We start from the raw sequence: 26,080 nt of genomic DNA on the forward strand, positions 1-26,080 counted from the left end.
TTTTTGTTGAGTTTTTTTTGTTAAATGTTATGAGCCAAAGCCAGGCAATAAAGAAAAAAAAACGGCTTCAGACAATCAGACAAGGCCCAAATGCGAGGAATAGACATTATAAGTGCTAGCGCAGTAAAACAGTGAGTAAGACATGCCATATTATGGCATTGTTCCGAAACATTACAAAGGATATTCAACAGCGAAAGAAAAGGGATTTAAGTCGATAAATGCAAGTTAATATGCAGGTGCTCTAAAGAGCGGTGTTGCAGCTATGAAACATTTTCCTTCTTCGCAAGCGAAGGAAGTGTATTGCGTATTACGTCTATATATGATGTCATGGTTGGTGCATATGCCTGGTGTAAGCTATTGCTACCGACGATGGTGCTTCTGCCGCTAATTATAATTCTGATGATGAAGACTGCTCGATTCAGTGTAATGTGCTCTGTTTGCTGCTGACGTTAAAGATTGTTTTTGGAAAGAATTTGCTGCAATGAAATAATCAAAAAAAATTTCGCGCTCTTGGCTGCAGGCGTGATGCGGGGACAGCTCTTCTCATTATGATAGCGGGTATGCTATAGTAATGAAGACCAGTTACCAACCTACGTGGCTTTACACCTGCCTTAGCGCTACCTCCTTCTCCTCCAATTTAGAGATTTCGAGGCCTGCGCTGCACAAGAGGAAAGGGGAACCACTGCACAGAAGACTGCTGCATTGGCAGCGTGACTACATTATACGGCAAGGTTATAGAAGCAAGCTCCCCATGTTTCCTCTTGGCATTTGGTCGCGGTACCTTAAACGAGCTCGACAGAGCACGGCTTCCCCAGAGTCGCAACGAGCGAGCTGTGTCCTTCGCAAGCAGTAGCTTTGTGGTTTCTTGCAGGGGTTTCTCATTTTTGTGCCCATGTCTTATCTGTACGGGTGTGAGCAGCGGTTTATAGTTGTTTATTTATCCACGAAAAATTTGGGGCTTGTGTCCTTGGCGTGCGTTCGAAAGCTGTTTACAAGAGCAGCTAGCACTAAGTTACACACGAGAAAAATCGTAAAGTAAGGGGATTTTTCAAATTTCAATTGCTTACGGAACGCAGAGATCATAAATATATTTACGTAGTTTATCGATATTCGCTATTTTTAATTTCTTAGTCTTAATTATCTCTGCTTCCGAGCCTTGAACGCATAGGCTGTGTAGGTCGTCTCAATCAAGTTCTACCTTATGTGAGAAGACATGCCAAACAAACGATGTCTCCTATATCCTTAATTGGGTGGCGTAGGGCATTACGGAAGTGATACAGAGGCGGTGAATCCCAGTGCGACATCTGTGGTGTATCAAGTGTTAGAAAGTAAACGTTATTTCCACCGTGTATGATATATACACTAAAATTTTGTATTTCGTTTAGGCTGTGTTGTCTAGAGATACGTCTACTATATCTTTACGGTAGTATTTTGAGCCTTCAGCGTGGTGGTGGCACTTGTCAAGAGATACGTCTACTATATCCTTACGGTAGTATTTTGAGCCTTCAGCGTGGTGGTGGCACGTGACCGTGGCGCCGGCACGTGATGGTGGCGGCGCCGCCACAGCGCCACCGCTACGTGGTCACGTGGTTGGTCACGTGATCAGCCACGTGTTGCGGAGAAGCTGCTGCTGCAGGCGGCGCGGCGCACCGTCGAAATCGAGCTGAAAACAGCTGTGCGCATGCGCCGTGTCAAGTGGGACGAAAATGAAGAAAGAACGCCCAGCGAAACGGAGCGGCGAAATACTGACTTTGCAGTTCAACTGAGCAAGTTCCACTCGGCCAGCTGTAGCTATCGCGTCACTCCAGGTTTTACCAGAGCTAAACCACCACTAGCTTTTTTTTTAACTCAGTTCGATCTTTAAAACACGTGAGTGAAATTCATGGACTTCCGGGCTTCTCTATCCCAATAAAAATTCTTCGACTGGATTCTAATGCTGCCAGCTACGAAGCTTTAAAAAAATCCCAGTGATTAGCACCTGGTGGCCTCAGGTAGCTAGATGGCTCCGTGGCTTATAAGGCTAGCTGTCAGGTGTTGTCATCTTATGCATGTGCGCTAAAATTTTATGCGGCTGCGTTTAGCTCTCTAGTATTAGTTATTTTTCCCACCCACAGACATTTTCTTTTCTGCCATATTCTTGTTTCAAACCTTCCAGCGCTGTTATCTTTCTTCCCGCTTAACTCAATTCCCGCCCACAAAGGGCGCAAAGAGGTAGCTACTCTTGGTGTTTAGATCAACCACAGCGCCTTTTTTATACATGGCCTTAAAGGAGCTTTGCTCCTGCTACGTTGAAAGAGATTTATACCCCTGTCACACGGCATTCCTCTAAGGCCTTTCCAGCAAAGCCACCTCTTCTAACCAAAGGAGAAACGCTTAAAGGAGCAGCGACGCTGCTACACGGTGCAGCCCAAAGGGGAAACAGTCGTTGAGGCTTAGCCCCCGCTGTTGTGCTCGAGCGGCAGAATTGAATGTTTTAAAACTAAAGTGGGGAATTGTGTTCATTCGCTGAGCTCAGGCTGTTTTTTTATTCTAATTGCTTCCTTAAAAGGACTGCAGCAGCTACGTTCATCATCAGCAGCCGAAGGTTTTCTGAATTCCATTGGCCACCAGGGGCACTCGGTGTTGCTGCTACACTTTTACTGTCTGGGCATAAAATATAAACACCCGTACAAAAACCAAAGCCAAGCACACCTTTTAAAAATATTTTTAAAAAATGTTTTCAAGCATTGTTTGCTGTATCTGTTTTTTTTTATTGCTTTTACTTTATGACGTTGGATGGCACTGCGATCGCAGGTTCTCGAAGACCGCGCCTTTGGACTCCAAAGCTCTCTGACGAGCTCCTTCGCCTCCAAGACCCTTAGCGGCAAAAGAGCACCATTTGTGCCGTGTAGCTGCACTCCTTACGCCTTAAGATATAAGGACCTGATTCTCAAAGGCATTTCCGGTGCCCGCGTGACAAGGGTATTATATTTATGACCACTAATACCTTTTAGTAGACTTATTTTAAAAAGTTTCTTTAATCAGTTCTTTGATTTAGCCTGTGACAGGAAAGAAGCAGAGGGCAGCTGATATCGGCATATTTTTTGTTATAGATTACAAATGTTTTCTTCGTCGACAAAAAGAACTTCTGCCACATGAGGTTTTAAGAGTGTCAAGATAATTATATCGCAAGCCTCGAAAAATTCTTTATACTCGAAGAAATTCTCATTATTAGCGGGTGGTAGGCGGTGCTTAAAGCCCTGCTCCATCGAAGTAGAGTCACTAGTGATTGGGCGCAGGTCGAGAGCGAAATAAAAAGTGAGAGAGAAAAAGCAGCTGGCATCCGAGTTTCACACATCGTTTTACTTAAAGGCACGTAGTTATAGGTAAAAGTGTAGTTAACGATAAAGGCGTTCAAAAAGAACTGCAGACCTACAAAATTCAAACAAACAAAAAGTAGTGAAAACTACAAGCTTAACCAATCTTCTCAAGAAGGTGGAAAGAGAAAGGAAGAAACGTTTTGTATAGAGACGGCTCAGAGACGTTTTGTATTTGGGGAGAGTGGAAGCTTTCTTTACTCGCGATGGTTGTCAGGAGAAGATTTTCCACTGCGTTTCCCATTGTTATCGCGTAGCCTTGGAGCTGATTAGTCATCTATGGACCAACTCATGGCATGAGGTCACGGCTTTAATTTAGTTTTCTTTAGCCTTTGTGTAGTGGGGATTATATATGTGTAGTGCTGATTATGTATGAGTAAAGTTGAGCCCTAAGTTCCCCCCTCCCTCCCTAAACTCAATGTGGAGCACTTCTGCTTGACACGTGCAAATACTTAGCCTTCTTCAGATAGCGATTACTTTGCTGTACTGCACTTTAAAAAAAAACAGGAGGTGCTGCAGGATTCGAACAGGCGCCCAAAGTGTGTGAACAAACCGCTTTCCTCCTGCTATGTGCGAAAGTTGCCTGAACAAAAGGTATGCAAAAGAAATAATTTCACGGGGCATTTAAATTCTGCCTTAAGAGTAGACCGCGATAGCGTTATTGGGTCCCTTCATCAGTTCGCAGACACTGATACTGTGCTTTCTTTCATCATCACATAACACTTCACCTACTATTAAGAATACAATGAGAAAGGATTAGAAATCCTTTCCTTGCAACTACTCGTTCCCTGTCGCCGAAGTTCTGCAGGTGGGAGTTTTAAACAAAGCCCCCGGTGGGGCTTGCGAGACCAAGGCTGCTCTTTCCGAGCAACCCTATCGCAACTAGTCATTAAATTATCTGCCGCCTGCCACGGCGGGAAGTTTGCTCCCAATACATTGGGCAGGTTGCAATGACATCACAGTGTCACGTGACCTAGGTGGCAGGAGGGCTTTTCTCGACACGCCACCACTGACACTGTTTCCCCTGAAAGCCACAATTAACGCTGTCGCGTTCAAAATAAACTGCTCTGCGCACGGGCCTGGTAGCCTAGTACTCACCTCATAAAGGGAACAAATAGAAGCTGAACCACGGAAAGCGCACCGGCATTCATCCTGTCAGTGCAGGAGTGCTGACACATAACACACCTACAAAAATTACTTCCGAGCTTTCGATGCCGGATACAAATCCTCTTTGTGAAATAAAGATGCATTGTTGTCGAAACCTTTTGCTCCAATATTTCCAAACCAATTTACATTCATCCTGAAGCTGGTATGAAGGATGGGCATGATGGAAATTTCATAACCTCTTCCTTGATACATTCATCGTAAGCATGTACTGAAATTCGCATTTTTCTTTCATTTATTCCGTATTATCGGCGCGTTGCACGCCCATGCTTGGTAGGACATATCGGAGCAGCTATGTAGGTACTCCTAAGCTGTAAAATGCTGATATTATAATAAAGCGCTATCTCGAGAACTTTCCAGCGGCATCGACCGCCCATCACATTGATTGGTTAGCATGCACAGATGTCACACATAACGCCACTGCAACGCACAAGACTGAGTAGCCGGAGCATTGTGACATCGCAAGTGACATAGTGGCACAGGATCATACTGACGCATCAAAAGAAGAAAATAGTAAATAATATACATTAATGCATACTAAACAAGGAACAGATGGCAATGCATCTCGTGTTACGGGAACAAAATCGTCCTGCGAATTTTTTTTTTAACGCGTGGTCCTTATCGCTCGCATTCTAGGCAAACTTAGGCGCGCACAGCTCTAAAACAGTAGAAGCTTCCGTCTGAAGTGATGCACTGACTTTTTGAAATATTTCGCGCTTTCTTTCCGATTGTTACCCAGCGGAGAAAAAAGCGGTAGCGTTTTGAAGGTAGTTAAACCGATTAGGCGATCGAAAGCATGTGTTTAGCCTGGTTGGTTAATAGTTTTGCTTTGCTGTGTCGTCGGCCCGTCTGGCGGCTACATTACTTCGATAGCAGTATTAATTAATGAAGAACACTATGTGCATTGCAGCGCGCGAGAGTGTGTTGCAGTTAAACTCGAGGCGTGATCGACTGCGGCGATAGCACAATGCTCTCGTGCAATGGCCAGCGAAGCTGATCTGTGCGCGCAGCCTCGAGTTCATTTTTCCAGTCCTGACAGTATTTTTTTATTTATTTAAGGTCAGGCTTCAGCAATAAAGGAGCTTTTGCAAGTTTGGTCATAAAGTAGAGTTTTCTCTCTAAAAACTTGCACATCTCATTACTCCCGGAGGCATTCCAGCCATTACCGCCGCAGATAAAGCAGCTTCTTTCTCGATTCATCACTCAACTCGGACATTGTCGCAACGTCTCTACGAGTCCTAATTTGCATACAGCACTTGCTCCTTAAGGACAACGGAATGGGCTCCAAGAGAAGGCAAGCGTAGCAGAGGGCGTCAGGAGGTTAGGTGGCTAAATGAGATTAAGAAGTTTGCAGGCATACGGTGGGCGCAGCTGGCACAGGACAGGGTTAATTGTAGAGACATGGGAGAGGCCCTTGCCACGCAGTGGGCATAGTCAGGCTGATGACGATGGTGACTATACAGCAGCTAAATCGTCGGCATAGTTCGTTTGTTTTAATTCTCTAAATTCTAAACGGCATTACTGCTCCAGCCATAGCCTTGCGGGGGAGTCCAATGAGCCCAGAGATACGAAGGCTAGCCTACATGGCTGATGGAAGCTTCATGCAGCCGCGCAAGAAGTTGTGAAGACGGCCACCGTGATAACGTTCGCTAAGGCTGGAGAGCCGGCTAGCGGAAGCATCGAAGGGCGCTGAGCGCGCTGCCCAGCATGACAAAGGGGATCCGTAGAAGGTAGTGGCACGTTAAGTACCACGAGTGGCGAGAAACGTCATGAATGCAGCCCAGTAGGAAGTGAAGTGGTCTTAAGCCGCGAAAGCATGTCACGGAAGCCAAGAAGAATATAAATCGATGAAGTGGCGTCCCCTGATTGGTGCCTCAATGCAGCTGCCTCCATCTGTGAACAGCCAGCTTGTTGAATGTATTCATTGTCATCCTCATAGTGTTTACATCTACTGTCGATGGCAAGAAATATTGCACTTTTTTACTTTCATTTCTTCATTTGGAAGAGAATATACACCGCCCTTTGCGTATGCTGGAAGTGTAAGAGTGAGGAGGGTATCCAATGTCATCAAATTAAAGACATTAATTTCGGCCTTGAATTAACTGATTACAAATCACTAGCTTCAGCACTTCTATTCTCAATACACCAGCCGGCACGGGTGCTGCCGACCAAGTATATTTAGCACCGTTAGTCACTCTCACAGCAGAAGAAAACTAAATTCCCAATTATCTAAAATTATTGCTGTCAGCCACGGCCACTTTATCCAGCATTAATTTGTATCTTTAGTCGACAACTCCAGAAACTGAAGTCGTCTATCTTTGCAGGCATTCGCACGAAATTCCCTTACTCCTCGAAACCATGACAGCAAATTGACTGAACGGTGTAGAAACCATAAATGCTTTGCTATTTTGGTCTAATCGTTAAGCAGCCTAATTTATATGCTGGGTTGTCGAAATAAAAGCTTCGTGGTCTTTCACGTTTTCACCATCGCAACGTACTTGGGCTATGTAGAGTGACTATGCGATCTAATTATTGAAATTTTCCGTTTGCGGATTGGACTCCGGTAGTGGAAGCATTGCTGCGCTTGCTTCACAACAAACCGTCACACGCTATGAATTTTCGTGTGACATTTTATTTCAAACACGAGATACAAATAGAAAAGAAGATTAGAAAATATGGTCCCATAACGAGCATGCATTGAATTAGAACGACGTCGGGAAATCAGTGGCCGCGCAGATGCGAAGCCTGCGACGGCAGCACGTTGGAATGGCAGCACGTTGCGCACTCCTATTTAGTCATCGCGGAACAATTATGCGGTGAACGTTCTTGAATATATCCATGGTCTTCTCTTGACGTCTTTTTATACCCTCTTTTATATGTGTCCTTCCATGTGTTGCCATGCGCATGCTGATATTCCGCTTCGGTTGTCACTACCCTACTTTGCTATTCGCGCTTCATCTTGAAATGAACCCCGCAGTCCCTTTGTAAACTATGATCAAGGCATATATAGCCATCCAGCCATGGGCAGTATCGAATATACATGTATCTTCGTACTACGTTTCGATATATTTAGAGTATCGGTGTTAACCAAAAATGAATGTGTTATAGTATCGGCACGAAAATACATAGTTAGTGCGTCGGGCTTTTTAAAGATCCCGTTGCTAGAAATTCACGGGACTATTGACCATCTACCTAGGTTCTACCTTGGTCAGTTGGCAGGGCGGTATTTATGTCCAGAAATCAGACGTATGCATAGGGTCTAAGCTGGCACCTTTCCTCAGCGACGTTTTTCGGTCCAAACAAGATACGGCAATACAGCCTTTTTTTTTTTTTTGAAGCCCTCGACATAGTAGCGTTCCGTTACGTTGACGCCTATTTTATTTTCATGGACAAGGAGGGCTCAGGAGCGCAAGCTGCCGAGCTAGTTGGTGACGCATATTGTGAAGGGACAGAGGAGAGGATACAATTAACGCTCGTGTCCTCTCATCAGTCCCGCATCCGTTTTTTTGCGCTACCTTCTTCACAAGGAGGGCTCAAATGAGTTGGCACAAGATGTTTCAAGGATCTTTAAGGCGGGTGGCCAGGCCCTGTCTTTAAGGTCAAAACTTCGTTGCCAGAAATTGGTTTGGAAGTTGGTGTTAGGGGAAAGGAAATGGCGCAGTATCTGTCTCACATATCGGCGGACACCTGAACCGCGCCGTAAGGAATGTGATAAAGGAGGGACTAAAAGAAGAAAGTAAGAAAGGGGTGCCATATAGTGGAGGGCTCCGTAATAATTTCGACCACCTGGGGACCTTTAAAGAGACCCAAAAAGGGGGGTCTCAATCCAGGTGCGATATGTCTGGGATGTTAAAAGACGAGGGTTCATAATTATCCCCCAGCAAGAATTATTTTAATGCGTTTTGTGGAAGCTGAGTTATGTGGGGACAAAATTTGAGCTTCCGCGTCTTCGCGCCTTTCCCTCTCCTCTCGCACGCCAAAACGGCGGCGCTCCTCCGCCTACCCCACTCACTCGGCCCCTCCCCTACCTCCGCCGGCGGCGCCGCGCGCGGAGTGGCTGCGGTAGCGCGTGGCGTCTGAAACAGTTTGGCGCTGTGAGCCAATGATAACCCCCGGCTGCTGACGTCATTTGCAAGACGTGACGTCGATGCCAGGTTTTCGTGCGAAAGCCGGGCACCGCGCGTCGCCGCGAGGTGCGAAAGCGGGAATTTTTAAAAATGTATTGTAAATTTCCCACTCGCTTCTGAGGTCTCGCACGCGGCATGGACGCTCGGTAGCATGAACTCTACATAGTGAAAGCTTTTTAAAGCCAAGCTAAAACACCCCTTTCTGTGGCCCTTTAACGTGCACTGACATCGAGCAGCACACGGGCGTCTTAGAGTTTCGCCTCCATCGAAACGCTGCCGCCGCGGCCGGGTTCGAACCCGGATACTCCGGATCAGTAGCCAGCGCCCTAGCCATTGAGCCACTTCGACGGGTCCGCAGGAAAGGTCACCTGCAGTTCCTTTCATACCCAGCAATTCTGGACAAATGCATTTTTGACTGGGAAACCGTTTATGAATGCATTTTCTTCGTATAATAATGTAAGATTTCACTATAACAATCCACATATCTGCCCATCGCCTGACGGCAGTGTTGAATTTTTTTCTATTAACGTGTTTGCTATTGTCAAAAGCGTTCCCCATTGGTTTTCGATGGGAGTCTTAACTGTTCGATGCGACCAATGGAAACACTTCAAAAGAAAGATTTTGCTAAATATCAGAAGAATGGACCATTACCTTCAATATTACTGTAGAAGTATCTTACAAATTTCCAATGTTCAAAATTTTTGTCCGAAATTGCTGGACATGTTTGGGCTTGTGCTTTGGGGGAGACCATGTTTGTTGGTGCTAGAGCCCCTGGTCGGAGAAGCCTCTTCTTAGCTATCAGGCGAACCACTCAAGGTTGGTGAAGGACTGATCGCTCGCTTCACGTCAGCTGTACGGAAGTCATGACGTCAATGTGCTGAGGAGGCATTCACGGAGCAGATTTCCAAGCTTATGGCACCTAGGTTTCCCATTGTCATCTCGCCCGCTTGTCAGAGCGCGTTTCGATTCAGTTTAAGCAAGGGAAAAAACGGTCGAAAGAGGCTGAAGTGGTGTTGCACCGTCGAAAGGCGACTGCTATACCTTTACCTTCATGGTATTTCGCACCGGCTCAAGAAACTCGCGGCAAAGTTTAACGCTGCCTTTTTTTCCCCAGCTAGGAAGAAGGTTGGACGCCTTAGCGCCACCATTAAAAGGAGGCTGGAAAAAAAAACCGGGGGAACTAGATCGCAATGCACAGTATCCCATAAACCAAGGTTCACCACTTGCAAGAAGAATGTGGTTTATCATATTCCGCTGCCTTGCTGAAGGAACTACTATAGGCGGGAAAGCAGGTGTCTGAATGCGCGCCTGAATGAGCACTTTAACTCAGTGGTGGGGAAGGCGACCTTTAATCTGGCACTACACTGCCAACCTCTCGAATGTAAATCGGAGGACGACCCGAAAATTTGCACGCCCGTGACAGTTCAGCGGTGTATGGCAGTGAAAAACAGATATGCAGAGAGATAGTTGAGGCATACTATATCGATTGCTAAGGCTAATGACACGTGTGTGGCAAAGCCGCCTGGCCACCTTCACCGGAGGGAATTTCTTCTTTAGGTGGTGTATTTGCGAGACGTTGATAGTTGCTTGTTATCCATCCTGTCGCTGCTTTGAGTCATGTGCACGCACATCCTTGTAAGAGTTTTATATTGCCTCTTCACTTCATTAAGATTTCAGTTGCTAGCCGAGCTCCTGTCTCGTGTTTTTCTTTTCTCTTGTGTTGCGTCTTCTGGCTGGTTTTAAGATGATTCGGTACCAACTCGCTCAGTCGTCAGCCTTACTGAAACTCATAGCAGCTAGTGCAACGCCTGTGCATGCCAAAGGACACGCGTAACGACATGCTAGTATTAGAGCCGCCGTCAAAAGTGTTCATAAAAAGCACCTTCTGATGTGAACTGCTCAAAACGTGACTTATGACTGCACAAGCCACATGAATGAGACTGCGCTCGGAGTATCGCGCTTTATTAATGAACGACTCCACTGCCAGAATCAATTTAAAGTTATTTTTTAAGGCTCAGCCTTCGGACTTACTCTGGAGTACTGAATGATGAGTATATATAAGCTGAGCTGACCGTTTTCTTTCTTCTATCTCGCAACGCATACCCAGCAATTCTGGACAAAATCTTTTTTGGGCGAGAAAATGGTTATGAACGCAATTTTTTCATATAATGTAAGATATCACTATAACAATAAGCATATCCAAAGGTCCCCCAATGGCAGTCTTGTTTTTTTTTTATTCGCGTTTTTGCTATCGTGGAAAGCGTTCTCCATTGGTTTTCTATGGCAGTCTTAACTGTTCGATGCGATAGATGGAAACACTGTAGAAGAGAGATTTTGCTACATATCAGAAAAATGGACCATTACCTTCCATGCCTTCATAACAGTGTCTTACAAATTTCAACTTGTCAATTTTTTTGCCCGAGAAAGCTGGACTTGTCACTGCTCAGAAACTTAGCTGTACTTCGACAAAGCCAATCACCAATCACCATCATAAAATTTAACAAAAGGGCAATGCTACAGGGTCCACACAGACGTCTCAGTGGGCGTTTACTAGCCCTTTTTCTGCCCTGGTCTGCATCAGAGATGCCAGGACAAAGACTGTACTAAAGTAAAGAATCATATACTGCCCAGTAAATTGGCCTCTAACCATAGTACTCACAGCAGAAGTGAAGCCACTAGCAGTTGAAAGAAAGAAAATTTTGCGGCTTTCATCCTGCCGAACCACAAGGAGAAATGATGCATAAACCAGTTGAGAACGCTTTAAGGGTTTTGTAAGGGCAGACTTCCTGTTGGCGAAATGAACAATCTTCGCAGAAATATTCCAAGCGGTTATTCATATTAAGATGGCTCTAGTCCTGAAACTTAATCGAGATGTGCTTTAAAGAAAGCATCATGGCTTTGAGCTTACAAGTCTTCTCATCTGCATATTTAGACATATGTATGTGCTTTAATCATTTATTCCGTATTATGAAGTAGCGCTGCTGGTATTCGCAGCTAATAAATGCAGATATAAACTGCGTAGGACTCTATTAAAAATTGTATGCCATTTCCTCGATAATTAAAATATCACATATGATGGAAATTTATCAAAATAAACGGCATCAAACGCTGGCATGGTGCTGAGTGTTCTGATGTGTTTTATTACACCAGATAAACTACCAAGGCAAGGCAAACTGAATTTTTGACCGCCACGTGTAAGAGTTTTAAACTTAACTAACTGTCTGGAGATATTGAGACGCTTCATAAGGCTTCGAGACAGAAACAAAGCCGGAATTTAAATCGCAACTTTCTCAAACATTCACAAATTTCCCCTGGAATAGTTTTCAGCGGAAAAAAAACTATACTTTCCCAAATAGCAGCACTGAGATATACTTTCAGACCAAAGCCGGAACCAATAGGGCAGCTTTGCTTCCCGACGCCTCAGACCACTTTATTAACGATGCAGCGTTTCTCGCTTTCTGTCTTAATGCACATTGATCACTTGTTACAGAATAAATTGTGGTCGCTGTCATATTCACTTTGTTTGTTTTGCGAAATGGTGTCTGGTGAGCGGAGACAGTAATTCTCGCCTGTTTAGTCAAAAGCAGCTGTACTTTGCCTCTCCTGAAGATGCTCATTCATACTCAGAACTCATACTCATAACTCATACTCAGAAGAGGCGGAGCTTAAATCAGCGAGGACTGTGAAGGATGCCATGAGCGCTGTCTGTATAAAAAAAGCGGCTTATAGCGCATGCTTCCCATGGAGGATCTAAAAGCAGGCAAGAAGACCATAAAAGCTTCCTAGCCAGATTAACCGTAGCGGGTGACGGCGCGGCGCATTCAGCCGCCAAAGGGTGTGATCAGTGACGATCTGAGTCGATTTGAATGGGAATCATGAGTACAGTGCGCCCAGGCACAGTGCAAGGGGCTTCATGCACAATGCAAACCGAAAATGTGCTTTCGCACATTTTTTTTCAGCTTAGCAATGCTAAACCGCAAGGATTTTTTATCTCAGCGCCTCTCGTGCTGCGTGCCCCTGCCTCGTGCCCCAGCTGCGCGAGTAGAAGTAGACGAAGAAGAAGAAGAAGAAGAAGAAGAAGCAGAAGAAGAAGAAGAAGAAGAAGAAGAAGAAGAAGAAGAAGAAGAAGAAGATGATGATGATGATGCTGATGATGATGATGATGATGATGATGATGATGATGATGATGATGATGATGATGATGATGATGATGATGATGATGATGATGATGATGAAAGCAAGCAAGCTCATGACAAGATGGGCTGCCTCTGAGCTCCGGCACACGTACTCAATCATCTCGAGGTCCTCGTTCGACCCAGTGGCGTTCGTCCTGTTCATCGCTGCCCCGACGGCTCTGCTCTGCTGGGAACGATCGGCTAAGTTTCGGGTGGCTGATTGTGGCATTTTCTCTCTGCGTCTTTGCGTGGTAAGGCATTAAGCCCGGGCTATGTCCACCCAGTCTCCCGGCCAGGGGAGTTCCCTCTGGTCGGCTTCTCTGTCCACTGATCTCCTACCGTTGGAAGCTTTTTTGCGCAGTGGTGTCGGCAGTATCCCTGTCGCGCTGGTGCCTAAGGATGGTGGTGCTATCAAGATGAACAACCCTGGTGCTGTTCGGGCTGCTCTCCAGTCGGCGACTTCTCTTTATGAGTCAATCTCAGAGGTTCGCCAGTTTGGACGTGGCGGGATTCTGTGCAGATCGCCAGACCTCGCCTGTGTAAGAGATTTACTAAACTCCTCATCCTTTGCCTCCCTTCGGGTAAGTTCCTTCATCCTTTCACATCTGGCGTGCACGAAAGGTATTGTACGAGGCGTAGACTCTTCCCTGTCTCCGGCAGAGACTCTTGAGCTTCTGTCGGCTGCAGGTGTTGTTGCTGTGCACCGCTGTAGCCGGGATGTAAACAACGTGCGGATGCCCACTGAATCAGTGATTGCTACCTTTGCCGGCAATTCCTGCCCCTCTGAAATCAAGGCATGGCCTCTAATTTTTCGGGTAGACCCATTATCATCTCCGCCTCTGCCGTATAACAACTGCTGGCGCTATGGACATAGCGCCGGCGGTTGCAAATCCAACTTGAGGTGTTGCAACTGTGGGGATGGTCATTCAACGACCACCTGCACTGAGAAGAATGAGAAGTGTTGCCTTTGCGGTGGTGCTCACTCTGCAAACTACTCAAATTGTCCCTCTCGAGCTCAGGAAATTCAAATTCTGGAAATAATTGACAGGAAACGCTGTTCGCGCCGTTACGCTATTTCAGAGGTTAAAGAACGTGCCCACGGTTATGCCGGTGTGACCGCTCGGCAAGGTGTCATGTTAGACTCAACGCTGTCTCAGGCAATTGCAGCTGCTGTGGAGGCTTCGATGTCTAAAATGGTAGAAAAGATTGTCGCAAATGTGTCGGAGTGCTTTACAAATGTTCTAGCGACTCAGATTACACATGCCGTGCAGGCTAGTTTGGCACCTCTTTGGACAGCAATTCCCTCTCCTCTTATCCGGTCTCCAATTTCAGTAGCATCACAACCCCAGGAACAAACTTCGGTCCCTTCCGCTGTACCTACCTCGGGTACTTCGAGGGATGTTGATATAATGTACGATTCCGAGATGGTGGAGCCTGATGCGCGGCTTCTTAAGCGCATCGGGTCCCCCATGTCTCATTCGTTGTCTTCTCTGGGCACCCAGCCCAAATCAAAGAAGCAGCAGCTTGGCACTAAACCCAAGGATACCATTTTGGAGCAGGCAGTTGCTGCTGCTAGACTTTCGCAACCATAGCGTCGTTGCGAGTACTGCAGTGGAACTGTCGCTCTATTCTTTCCGCTTCCACAGATTTACACTGCCTTTCTACTCAGCTTAATCCGGATGTCATAATTCTGCAAGAAACGTGGCTTTCAACCGACAAACATTTTCATATCAAAAATTACCGTTCATTTCGCCTAGACCGCCAGTGAAGAGGCGGGGGTTTACTAACTTTAGTCTCTTCAAAATTTTGCCACAGGGCTGTGGTATCTTTTCAACAAATGTCTCCTCACTGTGAGATTTTGGCAATAGACTTTGTACTTCCTGGGTGCTCTCCATTTTCGATAGCAAATTGTTATTTCCCCAATGGAGTCCAGAATGTTAGACCTCTGGACTTTTTACTCGTAAACTGTAAAAACCCAGTTCTTGTGGCTGGGGACTTCAATTCTCACCATGTGTCTTGGGGTTTTAGGACTAATACATGCGGCAAGCGCCTTTGGGACTGGGTTTCTGATCATAACTTGATGTGTTTAAATTCAGGATCGGCCACTTATCTTCGCTCACACACTCAATCTGTTTTAGATCTCACGTTCATTAGTCCTGGAATTGGCGTAACGAATTGGTCGACAGTTGATAGCGGCACCTCAAGTGATCATATACCTATTCATTTTGATATCATATGTCGTGTTACTCCAGCGTCTTCTCAGTTGCGGTCACATGTAAATTATGACAGATTTCAGACGGCGTTGCGCTCTGCCCTTGCTCCAGTGTCTAACATCGCCGAGGTCCACCAGTCAGCAAGCATATGTCTAACTATTGAGGAAAGCCGTAAAAAGTTGGAGTTCCTGGTGAGGCCAACAAAAGGGAATTCTTCTAACTGGTGGAATGCGGACTGTACAAGAGATTACAGGCGGAGGAAGGCAGTATGGAAAAAGCTTCTTCATAACAAATGTCCGAATAACTGGAGTGATTATAAATTTATTGCAGCCACCTTTAAACGCACAGTTTCTCGCGCAAAGGAAAAATATGACTCAGAAAACTTCGATTATCTTTCAAAGGCGGGCAACCGACGTGCACTATTCGGTTCTCTACGGCCTAGGAAACAGCTCATGTCCTCTCATAATTTTCAGACATTAGTTATGTCACCTGTAGAAGCTATCCAGGCGGTTGAATTAATAGCCACAGGCCTGCAAAAGCGGTTCTCGTCTTTACTACCTTTGCGACCATTGTTGTTTGCACCAGTCGTGCCAAATGATAATGCCTCACAAGTAAATCTATCAGAGCTTTCACAAGTTGTCCAGAGATTGCCAGCTGCTGCTCCTGGTCCTGATGGTGTTACCACAAAGATGCTCAAGATTATAATTGAAGAGTCTCCCAACTCCTTATTGCACCTAATAAACTACTCTCTCAAACAAGCTTGGATACCTTCTGAGTGGAAGCTGTCCAAGGTGATCCCTTTACTTAAAAATCAGGGTGGAGGCTACGAATTTGATAATATTAGGCCAATTTCTTTAACATCAAACGTAGTAAAGTTGATAGAAAGGGTGTTACTAATTCGGGTGTCAGCCATTGTGGACCGAAAAAGTATACTCAGCCCGTGCCTACTCGGTTTCCGGCCACGGTGTTCGATATGGAATGTACATGCTGATCTTGAGAGCAGAATTCTCCTTGCCCGTCGTCAACGCCTGGTAGCGGCTTTGGTTACGTTAGATGTCGCCAAAGCTTACGACAGTGTAGAACACTTCATCCTGATACATAGGCTACAGTCTCTTCAATTTCCAGATTATATAGTTGCATGGATATCTGCACTTCTTGATAACAGAGAATTCTTTTGCGTCCATAATGGTGTTCATTCAGAGAGGTATGGACAACCGCGAGGCATACCGCAAGGAGCTGTTCTTTCTCCTGTGCTCTTTAATATTCTGTTAAGCTCAATTCCTCTCCACCGCCATATACGCACTTACGTCTATGCGGACGACATTGCGTTTTTTGCTGCTGCGCCGGATATACATTGTCTGTATGGTCTGTTGCAGTCATATTTGAATACACTTGAGCACTGGTTGAGCGCATTACACCTGAAGTTAAATGTTGGCAAGTGCGCCACTCTTGTTTTCCCTCTATTCACTCCTGTAGTGGTCTCTCTCACTTGCCAGTTAAAAATAATACCGCAGGTTCAATCCCTAAAATACCTAGGGGTCATTTATGACAACAAACTCACCTGGCGACCTCACATTGACCATGTCGCGGCGAAAGGGGCTCGTGCCGTGGGTATGTTACGGAGATTATGTCATCACCGGTACGGCATGCGCAGAGATGCGCTATTAATGATCTACATAATGTATGTCAGGCCAATTTTAGAATTTGGATCAGTGTTGTTTTCAGGCTCAGCTACATATAAACTTCGCCCTCTCGTCCTTTTAGAGAGGAAAGCACTTCGCATGTGCCTCGGCCTTCCAAAATTTGTGGCTACCAATGTGCTGTACCTTGAAGCCCGCATTCCGTCCCTCTTATCACGACTTCAATTTTTAACTGTGCAAACTTACCTCAGGATCTATGAATCTCATTTCCACCGTTCCCAAAGCATTTTCTGTTCTCAGCCAACCTCCTTTTTTGGTGTCCCCTGGTCTCGTTTCAATTCCCCTCAGATAGTGTTTGTGCAAAGATTACTTCAGCCTTTAGATGTAAACATTTATGATATCCTTCCTGCGCTTCGCAATGGGCCCGCTATCCACATTGTTTTCGACGACATATTCCCAAAAAATGCAAAACTTTTGCCACCGAGTATTCTAAATGGTCTTCTAGAAGATCATCTGAGGACCCTACCTACAGATATAGCAATAGCCACTGATGCATCGCAACTTCATTGAAAAAGCAGGTGTGGGAATATTTTGCTCGCATTTAGAGTGGTCCTTTTCTCTGCGCCTTCCAGATTTCACCCCTATTTTTCAAGCAGAGTTTCTAGCAGTTTTACTTGCTCTACGCAAGCTAGACCCCTCTATTACAGCAGTTGCAGTAATTACTGATTCTTTATTTTTGTGTTCGTCCCTCGCTGCACATGTTGACGGTCCCATTTTATCAACTTTCTTATCCCTACTTCCTCCGCATTTGAGCCTTGTTCATTTAGTATGGGTTCCCGGTCACAGCAGTGTGACAGTAAATGAGATTTCTGATAATCTCGCAAAGGCTTCCCTCAGCGGCCCCGTGTTGCCAATCATTCCGGCTACAGCCTATATTACAGCATCTAGATTTCGGCCACGTGCGTTTTTAAGCACGCAAGACGCATCACTTTTAACATCAGCGGATTATAAGCGCCTTAAATATTATTGGAACAGGAAAATTTGCTGCTCTCGGCAGCTTGAAGTATCACTGACGAGGCTGCGCTGCCGCATCGCCCCTCTAAATTTCTATTTACACAAATCGGGTTTGGCGATCTCTCCCCTTTGTGCATTTTGCCGTGAGCCTGAATCTATTGAACATTTTTGGCTGTATTGTCGCCGATTCAACTCTCTGAGAAAACGGTTGCTGGAGGAGCCCTTGCAGCATCTTGGCCTTAGTTTGAGCAGCCCGCTCTTGCTATCATTTGGGGCCACCACATTTGGGTTCAGCCACAGATCTGTTTGTACCGCTGTTCTAAATTTCCTGATAGAATTTCACCTGACTGTCTTTCTAAGTGTTCCAACTTTTTCTTTTCTATCAATTATTACATTTTGACTAAATCATTAATATTTAATCCCTCTATTTATTATTATTCTTAAAATTTTAAAATCAAAACACTCATTCCTTTTCTGTTCATGACGAAAAATTCACCGGTGTTGCGCTCCCACGTGCTTTTCCTTTTTGTTAACTGCGTTCAGGTGAATATCCACCCGATTCTTGGCCGATCCCCCAGTGTGGGTATGTGCCATCTTTTGATAGGCTAACAACAACAACAACTTAGCAAGGTCGGCTCTTGACGGGTCAGTGACACATCCCGAGCCGAATTTCAGCCTGCTGGCGATTTCCAGGTTTCAGCGGTTCCTACATATCAGCCAGGTTACGAGATCCCTCATTAAATACCACTGACTATCAGCACTTAACATATAATTGGAACGTCCGTTCGTGTAAATCCAGGCTGTGTGAGGTAACAATGTCGCGGTTGCGGTGCAGGATTCCAAGTTTGAATTTATATCTATGCAGGTGTGGGTTGACACCGACGAACCTATGTGACGCATGTGGGAAAGTTGAATCTTTAGACCATTTTCTCCTCTACTGCCCAAAGTTCGCAGTTCAGAGAAAGATTTACCTGGAGGTCCCTCTCTCCAGGTTAGGGCTCCCTTTATCTTTGCCAGTATTATTATCGTTTGGTGCGAACGCCAAAGGATTTGCATTGGGTTCTATTTGTGGGTTTATCCACGATTACATAATTGCAACTGGTAGGTTGATGTGCTAATTCTTTTAAAGTTCTACGAGCTCTTCTTTTTTCACCAAAATGCTGTCTGTTATTTAACTGTCAATATTGTTCTCTTGTTTTTATTCATTGATTTTTCAAAATTCATGATTGGTGCTACAATTTTGTCATCATCTTCCATGGAAACTTTTGTTTATTCAACTACACCTTGGCCAATCCCCCCGCGTGGGTATGTCCCATATACCTGGGGTGAAGAAGAAGAAGACGAAGAAGCCCGCACGACTGCTGCCTCGGAGCACCGCCAAGCCCTTGAAGAAGTGCCGAGAGCCGTTCAGCAGTATGCCAAGCCACACGCTCTGCTCCCAAGAGTACGAGGACGAGGACGCGAGCCCATGGATCCCCGACATCCTGTGGCTTCACTACCGCAGCCAGCTGGCTCTGGGACATCTGTCCGACTTTCCAGCTACGGGCAACATGCTCGAAATGCGCTGGGACGACGAGCTGGCTAAGGTGGCCCAGGCGCTGGCAGAACGCTGCTTCACTCCTGAAGGCTTCGGGAGTCACGACCATCCCGAGGACCGCACCACGCTGACATTTTGCAAAGTGAGCCAGAACTTGTTCAGCCAGCGCGATTCCTTCGAAGCTAAAGTGGCCGTCAAATGTTACTCCTTTGTTCAGGACTTGTTCGACGAGAATTACCTGTACTCCTCGTCAAAAGTGGAGAAGTACGAGGCTGTGAACGTGTTGTATCCCGTACCGTTGGGGAACTGCCCGGTCCGACTGCCCGGAGCAGCCGGAGCACCACCACGTCCAGCACCCGCCACGTCCTTCGACCAACTCCCTTTTATTCCAGTTCAATGATGAAATATATATACAGATGTGCGAGTCAGCTGACCAGATAGGGCGCATGCCTAGCGCCACCTAGTTTATACAAACATAACTACAGAATACAATACCACATTATTCCCCCTCAAAAGAGTTAGCAACTAACACTGGAAAAACACAATAAACACTCAATGTCTTTCATAGTCTTTAAACCACACTGGTGGTCTTCTTTGTCTCGTCGAATGCCTCAGTCCTGGAACGTCCCTTTCAACTGGCGTCTGAACAGATGGCTGCTGGGGTGGGTCGTGGTTCTCCTGCTGTGGTTCGCCAAGTGGTTTTGCTGATTCAGGTGAACAACTTTTCGGAACTGTAGGTGGTGGAACTGGTTGGGGGCAAGGTACCAGCCGACTCCGATTCCATGTGCGGCCATCATTGAGCTTGTAGGTATCTTGACCACATTGGTCCACAATGGTGAATGGACTCGAGTAGCTCAGAGCGCCCTTAGGCACGTGACCAGGCAACTTGACTCTCACCGGTTGACCTGTTGTTAATGGAGAGTACTTTGCAGCTCGTCGACGGTCAGTGTAAGTCTTACTTGCTTGTTGCCTTTGTGCTACTCTGCTGTGGATGGACTTCATCGCTGCCTGCGGATCTTGAAAAAACTCTTTACCTGGCGCTCCTACAAGATCAAGTTTTGTTCTGGGATGACGGCCGTGAAGAAGGACGGAAGGCTTCACTCCTGTGGTCGCATGCGGTGTGAAACGGTAGACTCCCAGGTATTCGGTGATAGCTTCCTTCAAAGGCCGATGTTCTTGTGCGCAGACTTGAACGTACTCTTTGAGTACTCGATTAAACCTCTCTACCTGCCCGTTAGCTTGCGGATGATAGACTGCCGAATACGTATGAGCGATGCCACGTTCTTTGAGGAAACTGTCAAACTCCAAGGCTGTAAACTGAGCACCATGATCACTCACAATCTCGTCTGGATATCCTTCCCTGCTGAAGATGCTTCGCAGAAAGGAGATGACTGTTGCAGTTGTCACCCTTGCTGAGAAACAAACCTCAGGCCACTTGCTGTAGTAATCGATGGCTGTAATGGCAAAACGGCAATCTGCCGGCACTTCGGAAAAAGGGCCCACAATATCGATGCCTAGCTTCTGCCATGGTGCAGATGGGAATGCAACTGGCTGCAGAGGTGGTGTCACGGGTTTTGCAGACTTGTCAACAGATTGGCATACCGCGCAGGATGCAATGAATTGTTCTACTTGCTTGCACATAGCAGGCCACCAGTATTGCTCACGTAGTCGCTGCTTTGTCCTCGTTATTCCCGGATGAGACTCGTGGGCTGCGTCAAGAAGCCGTGCTACGAGGGACGAAGGTACTACAAATTTGTCACCACGAAGCAGGAGGTCTCCAACGACTGAGAGCTCAGTTTGCACCCGGTAGAACGGAACTGCTTCGGCAGGCAACATCTTCACTGCGGGCCATGCCGATGTCACCCACTTTATAACCTGCTGCAGCAACGGGTCCTTCATCGTTTCAATGACAAACTCTTCATGAGTAATGCATGTTGAGACAACACAAACAGTCTCTTCTTCCTCTTCCTCCACACGACCTGGAAGGGGCATCCTTGAAAGAGCATCAGCAACAGTATTCTTGTCACCCTTGTGAAATTCAATCGTGAAGTTGTATGCCAACAGCCTGGCGTGCCACCTCGCAATCCGGAACGGTCGGCGACCTACTCCCTTTGTACTAAGGAGTGTGACCAGAGCCTGGTGATCGGTGCGTAATATGAATGAACGACCCCAAAGGTACACTCTCCAATATTCGCATGCCCACAAGCAAGCAAGGGCTTCCAATTCCCCTACAGAATACTTCTGTTCCTGTGAAGTAAGCCTGCGAGAAGCAAAAGCAATCGTCACCAGTTCATCATTCCTTGTCTGTTGCAACACTGCTCCCAAGCCAATGGATGAGGCATCCGTAGTGACAATAATGTCACCCGCAGGATCAAATAGCTGTAAACACCTTGTGGCCAGGGAACATTTCAGTTGCTTGAAACAAGCTTGTCTTGCAGGGTTCCATGTGAATGTGGCATTCTTACGTAGCAACTCTCGAAGAGGCTCGACAACCACCGCATAGTCAGGTATAAATTTGGCGTAGTAGCCTACCATGCCCAAGAATGAGCGCAGAGTACCGACATTTGTTGGGGCTGGCACAGCCTTGATGGCGTAAATGTTACTTTGTAAAGGGCGTATTCCCTTGTGACTGATCCTGTGACCAAGGAAGTCGACTTCTTGCACATTAAAAATGCATTTGTCATTCAACTTCAATCCAGCCTTTGCAATCAAGTGCAAAACTTGTTTCAAATTCTTGAAGTGCTCTTCACGTGTGCTTCCGTACACAATGACATCATCTATGTAGCACAAAGTGTTTTTGCAGTTCTGCAAAATAGTGGCCATCATTTTCTGAAACGCAGACGGTGCTGATGCAAGACCGAAACAGACGCGCTTGAATCTGTACAGTCCACTATCGGTTATGAAGGTAGTCAGTTCCCTGCTTTCAGGGCTTAGCAGAACTTGGTGATATGCAGCTGCTAAATCAATCTTTGAAAAGTAATTTGCGCCATGAAGTTTGTGCAATATTTCTTCCGTGTGCGGCAGTGGAAATTTGTCAACGACAATCGCTTTGTTTGGTTCGCGCAGATCGACACAAATTCTTATCTTGCCGTTTTTCTTTGCTACTACTACGATTGGAGACACCCATTCAGACGTGTCAATCTTTTCTATGACATCTTCTTGCTCAAGGCGCTGCAGCTCTTCGCGTACTCGGTCTCGCATTGAAAATGGCAAACGCCGCAACTTAGCAACAACAGGCGTGATTCCTTCTCTTATCTTGACCTTATGGACAAAATTTGTTGCAAGCCCTAACTTGCCATCAAACAAGTGCGGAAACTGGCAAAACAGTTCACGGTCAAGGCCTTCTGGCGCTTGCGTAATATGGGTGCATTGCAATGACGTACCGTTGATGTGCAGACGCAGCGTTTCGACAGCGTCGATGCCGAGAATGTCAGTACCGTCCTTGACGACGTAGAAGAGAATGTCGGCCTGCCGATCCTGGAAGATGACTGGCGCCGTGAAACACCCCTCGATGGTTATTCTGCGGCGAGAGAAATCGTAGAGTGACGCTGATGTTGGCTGCAAAGGGAAGCGTTTCAACCTTGAATACGTGGCGTTCGACAGAATGGAGACAGCAGAACCCGTGTCTACGAGGAAACGTATAGGAACATCTTGTACGAAGACTTCTGTGTGTATCCCTCCTTTGCACTGCCGGTCGAGAAGCAACACGTTGAGATCGCCGGATGCACTGCAGGTGTCGACTTCTCGGACAGCAAGGGCCCTTTCGTCAGGCATGCCGCTTCTACAGACACGCTGAAAATGTCCTCGTTTGCCACATTTGCTGCAAGTTTTACCCCGCGCCTTGCATGTCTTAGAATCTGCAAGATGCCCTGAAGACCCGCAACGGAAACAGGACTTCGGCTGCTGCGAACGCGGTAACTGCGTTTCTGAGCGGCATGGCATCCGATGTTTTTCGACCTTTTGAACGCTCGCAGCCGATGACTGCAGCTCAAGTGAGTATTTCGTGGCTTCTTCGATACTGTTTGCAATAGCCAGTGCGCGTTCAAGAGTGAGCGAAGTGCCTTCAAGCAGTAAGCGTTCCCGAAGAACAGGGTTGCACGTTTTCGCTACAAGTTGGTCACGAATAAAATCGTCAGCCTGCTTACCGAAGTCGCAACTTAATGCCAGCTCACGCAACGCCGTGACGAACGCTGTTGCAGTCTCCCCGGGCAGTTGGGTGCGTTGTCCGAACCGATGCCGCTCCACGACGACGTTCGTTTTAGAAGTGAAGTAAGCGTCCAACGTAGCCACCGCTGCATCGTACTCGTCGCTCGTACCGCTTCCTTCCTTTCCTTCTGTAGGCGGCGTCGACGATTTCTCCTCCGGCAACGCGTAGTACAAGCGTTGGCCTTCCACACCCAAACAGTGTAGCAGCAAAGCTTTACGGCGCGCAGGTGGGTGAGCGTCGCTCCCGGACGCCAGGAGATAGTTCTTGAAAAGGCGGTGCCACTGCGTCCAAGGAATGGCGGGCTTCCCGGGCGTCGGCAGGAACTCGGGCGGTTGATGCAGGCTCATTGCTTCCGCGTTCGGTTACTTCACCACTCGTCGCCAACTGTTGTATCCCGTACCGTTGGGGAACTGCCCGGTCCGACTGCCCGGAGCAGCCGGAGCACCACCACGTCCAGCACCCGCCACGTCCTTCGACCAACTCCCTTTTATTCCAGTTCAATGATGAAATATATATACAGATGTGCGAGTCAGCTGACCAGATAGGGCGCATGCCTAGCGCCACCTAGTTTATACAAACATAACTACAGAATACAATACCACAGAACGGAGCCAAATACTTTACCCAGATCGCCTGGGCATGCTCCTACGCCATCGGCTGCCGCTTCACGTATGACTTTGTACGCCCAAAAAGCCAATTGCCAAAAGGAGGGCGCCTTCAGGATGTTCATCTATGTTTGCAACTACGCGCCGGCCGGCAACGTGATTGACCAGGAGTTGTACTGGCCCGGGCCACCCAGCTCCTTCTGCCCGGAAGACACTAAGTGCAACCAGACGAGGGGCCTCTGCAGTGTAACCGGTGTCGAGCCGGGCGCGGACAAAACCACGACGACGACAACGAAAGAGGCGCCGCCGACCACAGAACCTGACGATCACCCGCCGAGCCATTCGCCACCGGAGGCTGTCGCTGAGATGTCTGCCCTCGCAGCCGCACTCACAGCTGTCGGCGCGTGGCGGCGCCGCGTGGCCTGACTGTTTTTCCCGCTTCACTTCACGCCTTTCGTCTTTTTCTGCAAAATTCCTGATTTATTTTATGCTCGCGACTTTGTGCAACATGATGTATGTTCGAAGAAAGCCGCAGTGCCTAAATGTGGTCGGGATAGTTTTCGCAGTGTTTGCTAACTGACGGAAAAAAGAAATTATACACGTGCATCGTCACCTTTGTTGCCTTCTTTGAGCAAATTTCTTTTATTGTATTCCTGGCATCTTACGTAAACCTTTCCAGCGAAAAAGTGCTGCCATCTGTATTCTCTGTAAGGCGTGTAAATGCCCGATGTGGAAACGCCGGCAATCTGGAGGCAGAAAAAAGCAGCATGAGGAAATAAAGGGAAGCCTTACATGCAACAAGAATCTGCATTCAGAGTGGCCTACGGTGCGTCTCGAGAAGATGCATGGACAGTAGACCACCTCGATCACTGGGCTTAAACCGGCCTACGTGCTAGATCAAGCCTTTGGTGCTCATTCTTAACAAGAAAAGCATGTGCACTCTGAACTTTGAACACTCTGAGATCGCCGACTTCATAAACCATATTGACGCACAGCTTCACAATACTTGTTTTTTAATTCTTCAAAGTCTGGCGGCGTATACGGCATTATCGCTCGCTTTGTGATGCAAGACTCGACCAGATGTATCTCGATTTATCGCACCCAAGCGGAGCGCATTCTACGTTGTTCCAGACGATTGTGGTTGCTTTTCTCGCCGTGTCTCGAAAGCTCGCTGTAAACCTTAACTTCAGCATGACCAAGAGCGGCTAGCATTCTATGCGATGACCGCAGATCACGCTTGATATTATCGCCGCCGTCTAGTCATTCAGTGAATTGTGAGCCCAGTTCAGCCAGACAGACAGTTTCGTTTAGAAGCCCTCTTCCCTGTCTTCCTCAGTGCATGGACTGCCGTCTCCACTACGTCATAGAAAAACGGATTTGTAAAGAGCGGACACTTCCTTAGGGCCCAGCGGTCAAATCACCTGTATCGCACCATGCGGTGGGGTAGGATAGAGAGAGATAAATTTAATGGCCAAGCAATTTGGGACACGTCCCCGCACGACCCTACTGCTCTATACGTTCATGTGTTCGTAAAGTTTCATGACGTGGATAGCCCGGTCAGTGGCAATGTTCTGCGTGGCCGGGTCTGTCGAGTGCAGTAGGAAATCCCATTCCTCCAAAGTGGTCATGTGCCTGGGTCCTGCGAAGGAGGGTCCGCGGGGCATTCAGGGAGAATGTAAGAGTAGCGTACCGATGGGTGCACTGGGTACAGGAAGGGCTGTATGCTCCCAGGTGGATGCGGATAAGCGAAAATGGGGTGGGAAGAGTGCGGGTGTGACGGCGGTGCTTTAATATTTGGTTGTAATTGCCAAGGGGTTTGTCGCGGGGGGGTACAGCTGTCGTATGGCGCGATATGCTTGGGTCAGCTCGCTGAAGGAGTTACAACGTTACCGGGAAGAGCCCGACTCCGATTCTCCCACCGCTCGGTTGATAAGACCTCTGGCGTGGTCTTTGGCGGCTTCGGTGCCGAGGTTCCCAAAGTTCGCATGCACCCAGATCAGCTCCACATGGCGGAGCGGGTTTACGGGTTGCAATTGGAACCA

The 26,080-nt window shown here is 47.0% G+C and overlaps 1 protein-coding gene across 1 annotated transcript; it reads left to right on the forward strand.

Moving 5' to 3' along the window:
- The first annotated feature begins 19,104 nt into the window (after positions 1–19,104).
- Positions 19,105–24,464, forward strand: LOC144109572 (cysteine-rich venom protein-like). The gene is made up of 2 exons (XM_077642392.1): positions 19,105–19,518; positions 24,141–24,464. Exons 1-2 carry the CDS (start codon positions 19,105–19,107, stop codon positions 24,462–24,464), a joined length of 738 nt encoding a protein of 245 aa, XP_077498518.1.
- Positions 24,465–26,080: the final 1,616 nt, after the last annotated feature.

Source organism: Amblyomma americanum, chromosome 11, assembly GCF_052857255.1.
Source record: "Amblyomma americanum isolate KBUSLIRL-KWMA chromosome 11, ASM5285725v1, whole genome shotgun sequence".
NCBI classification, from domain to species: domain Eukaryota; kingdom Metazoa; phylum Arthropoda; class Arachnida; order Ixodida; family Ixodidae; genus Amblyomma; species Amblyomma americanum.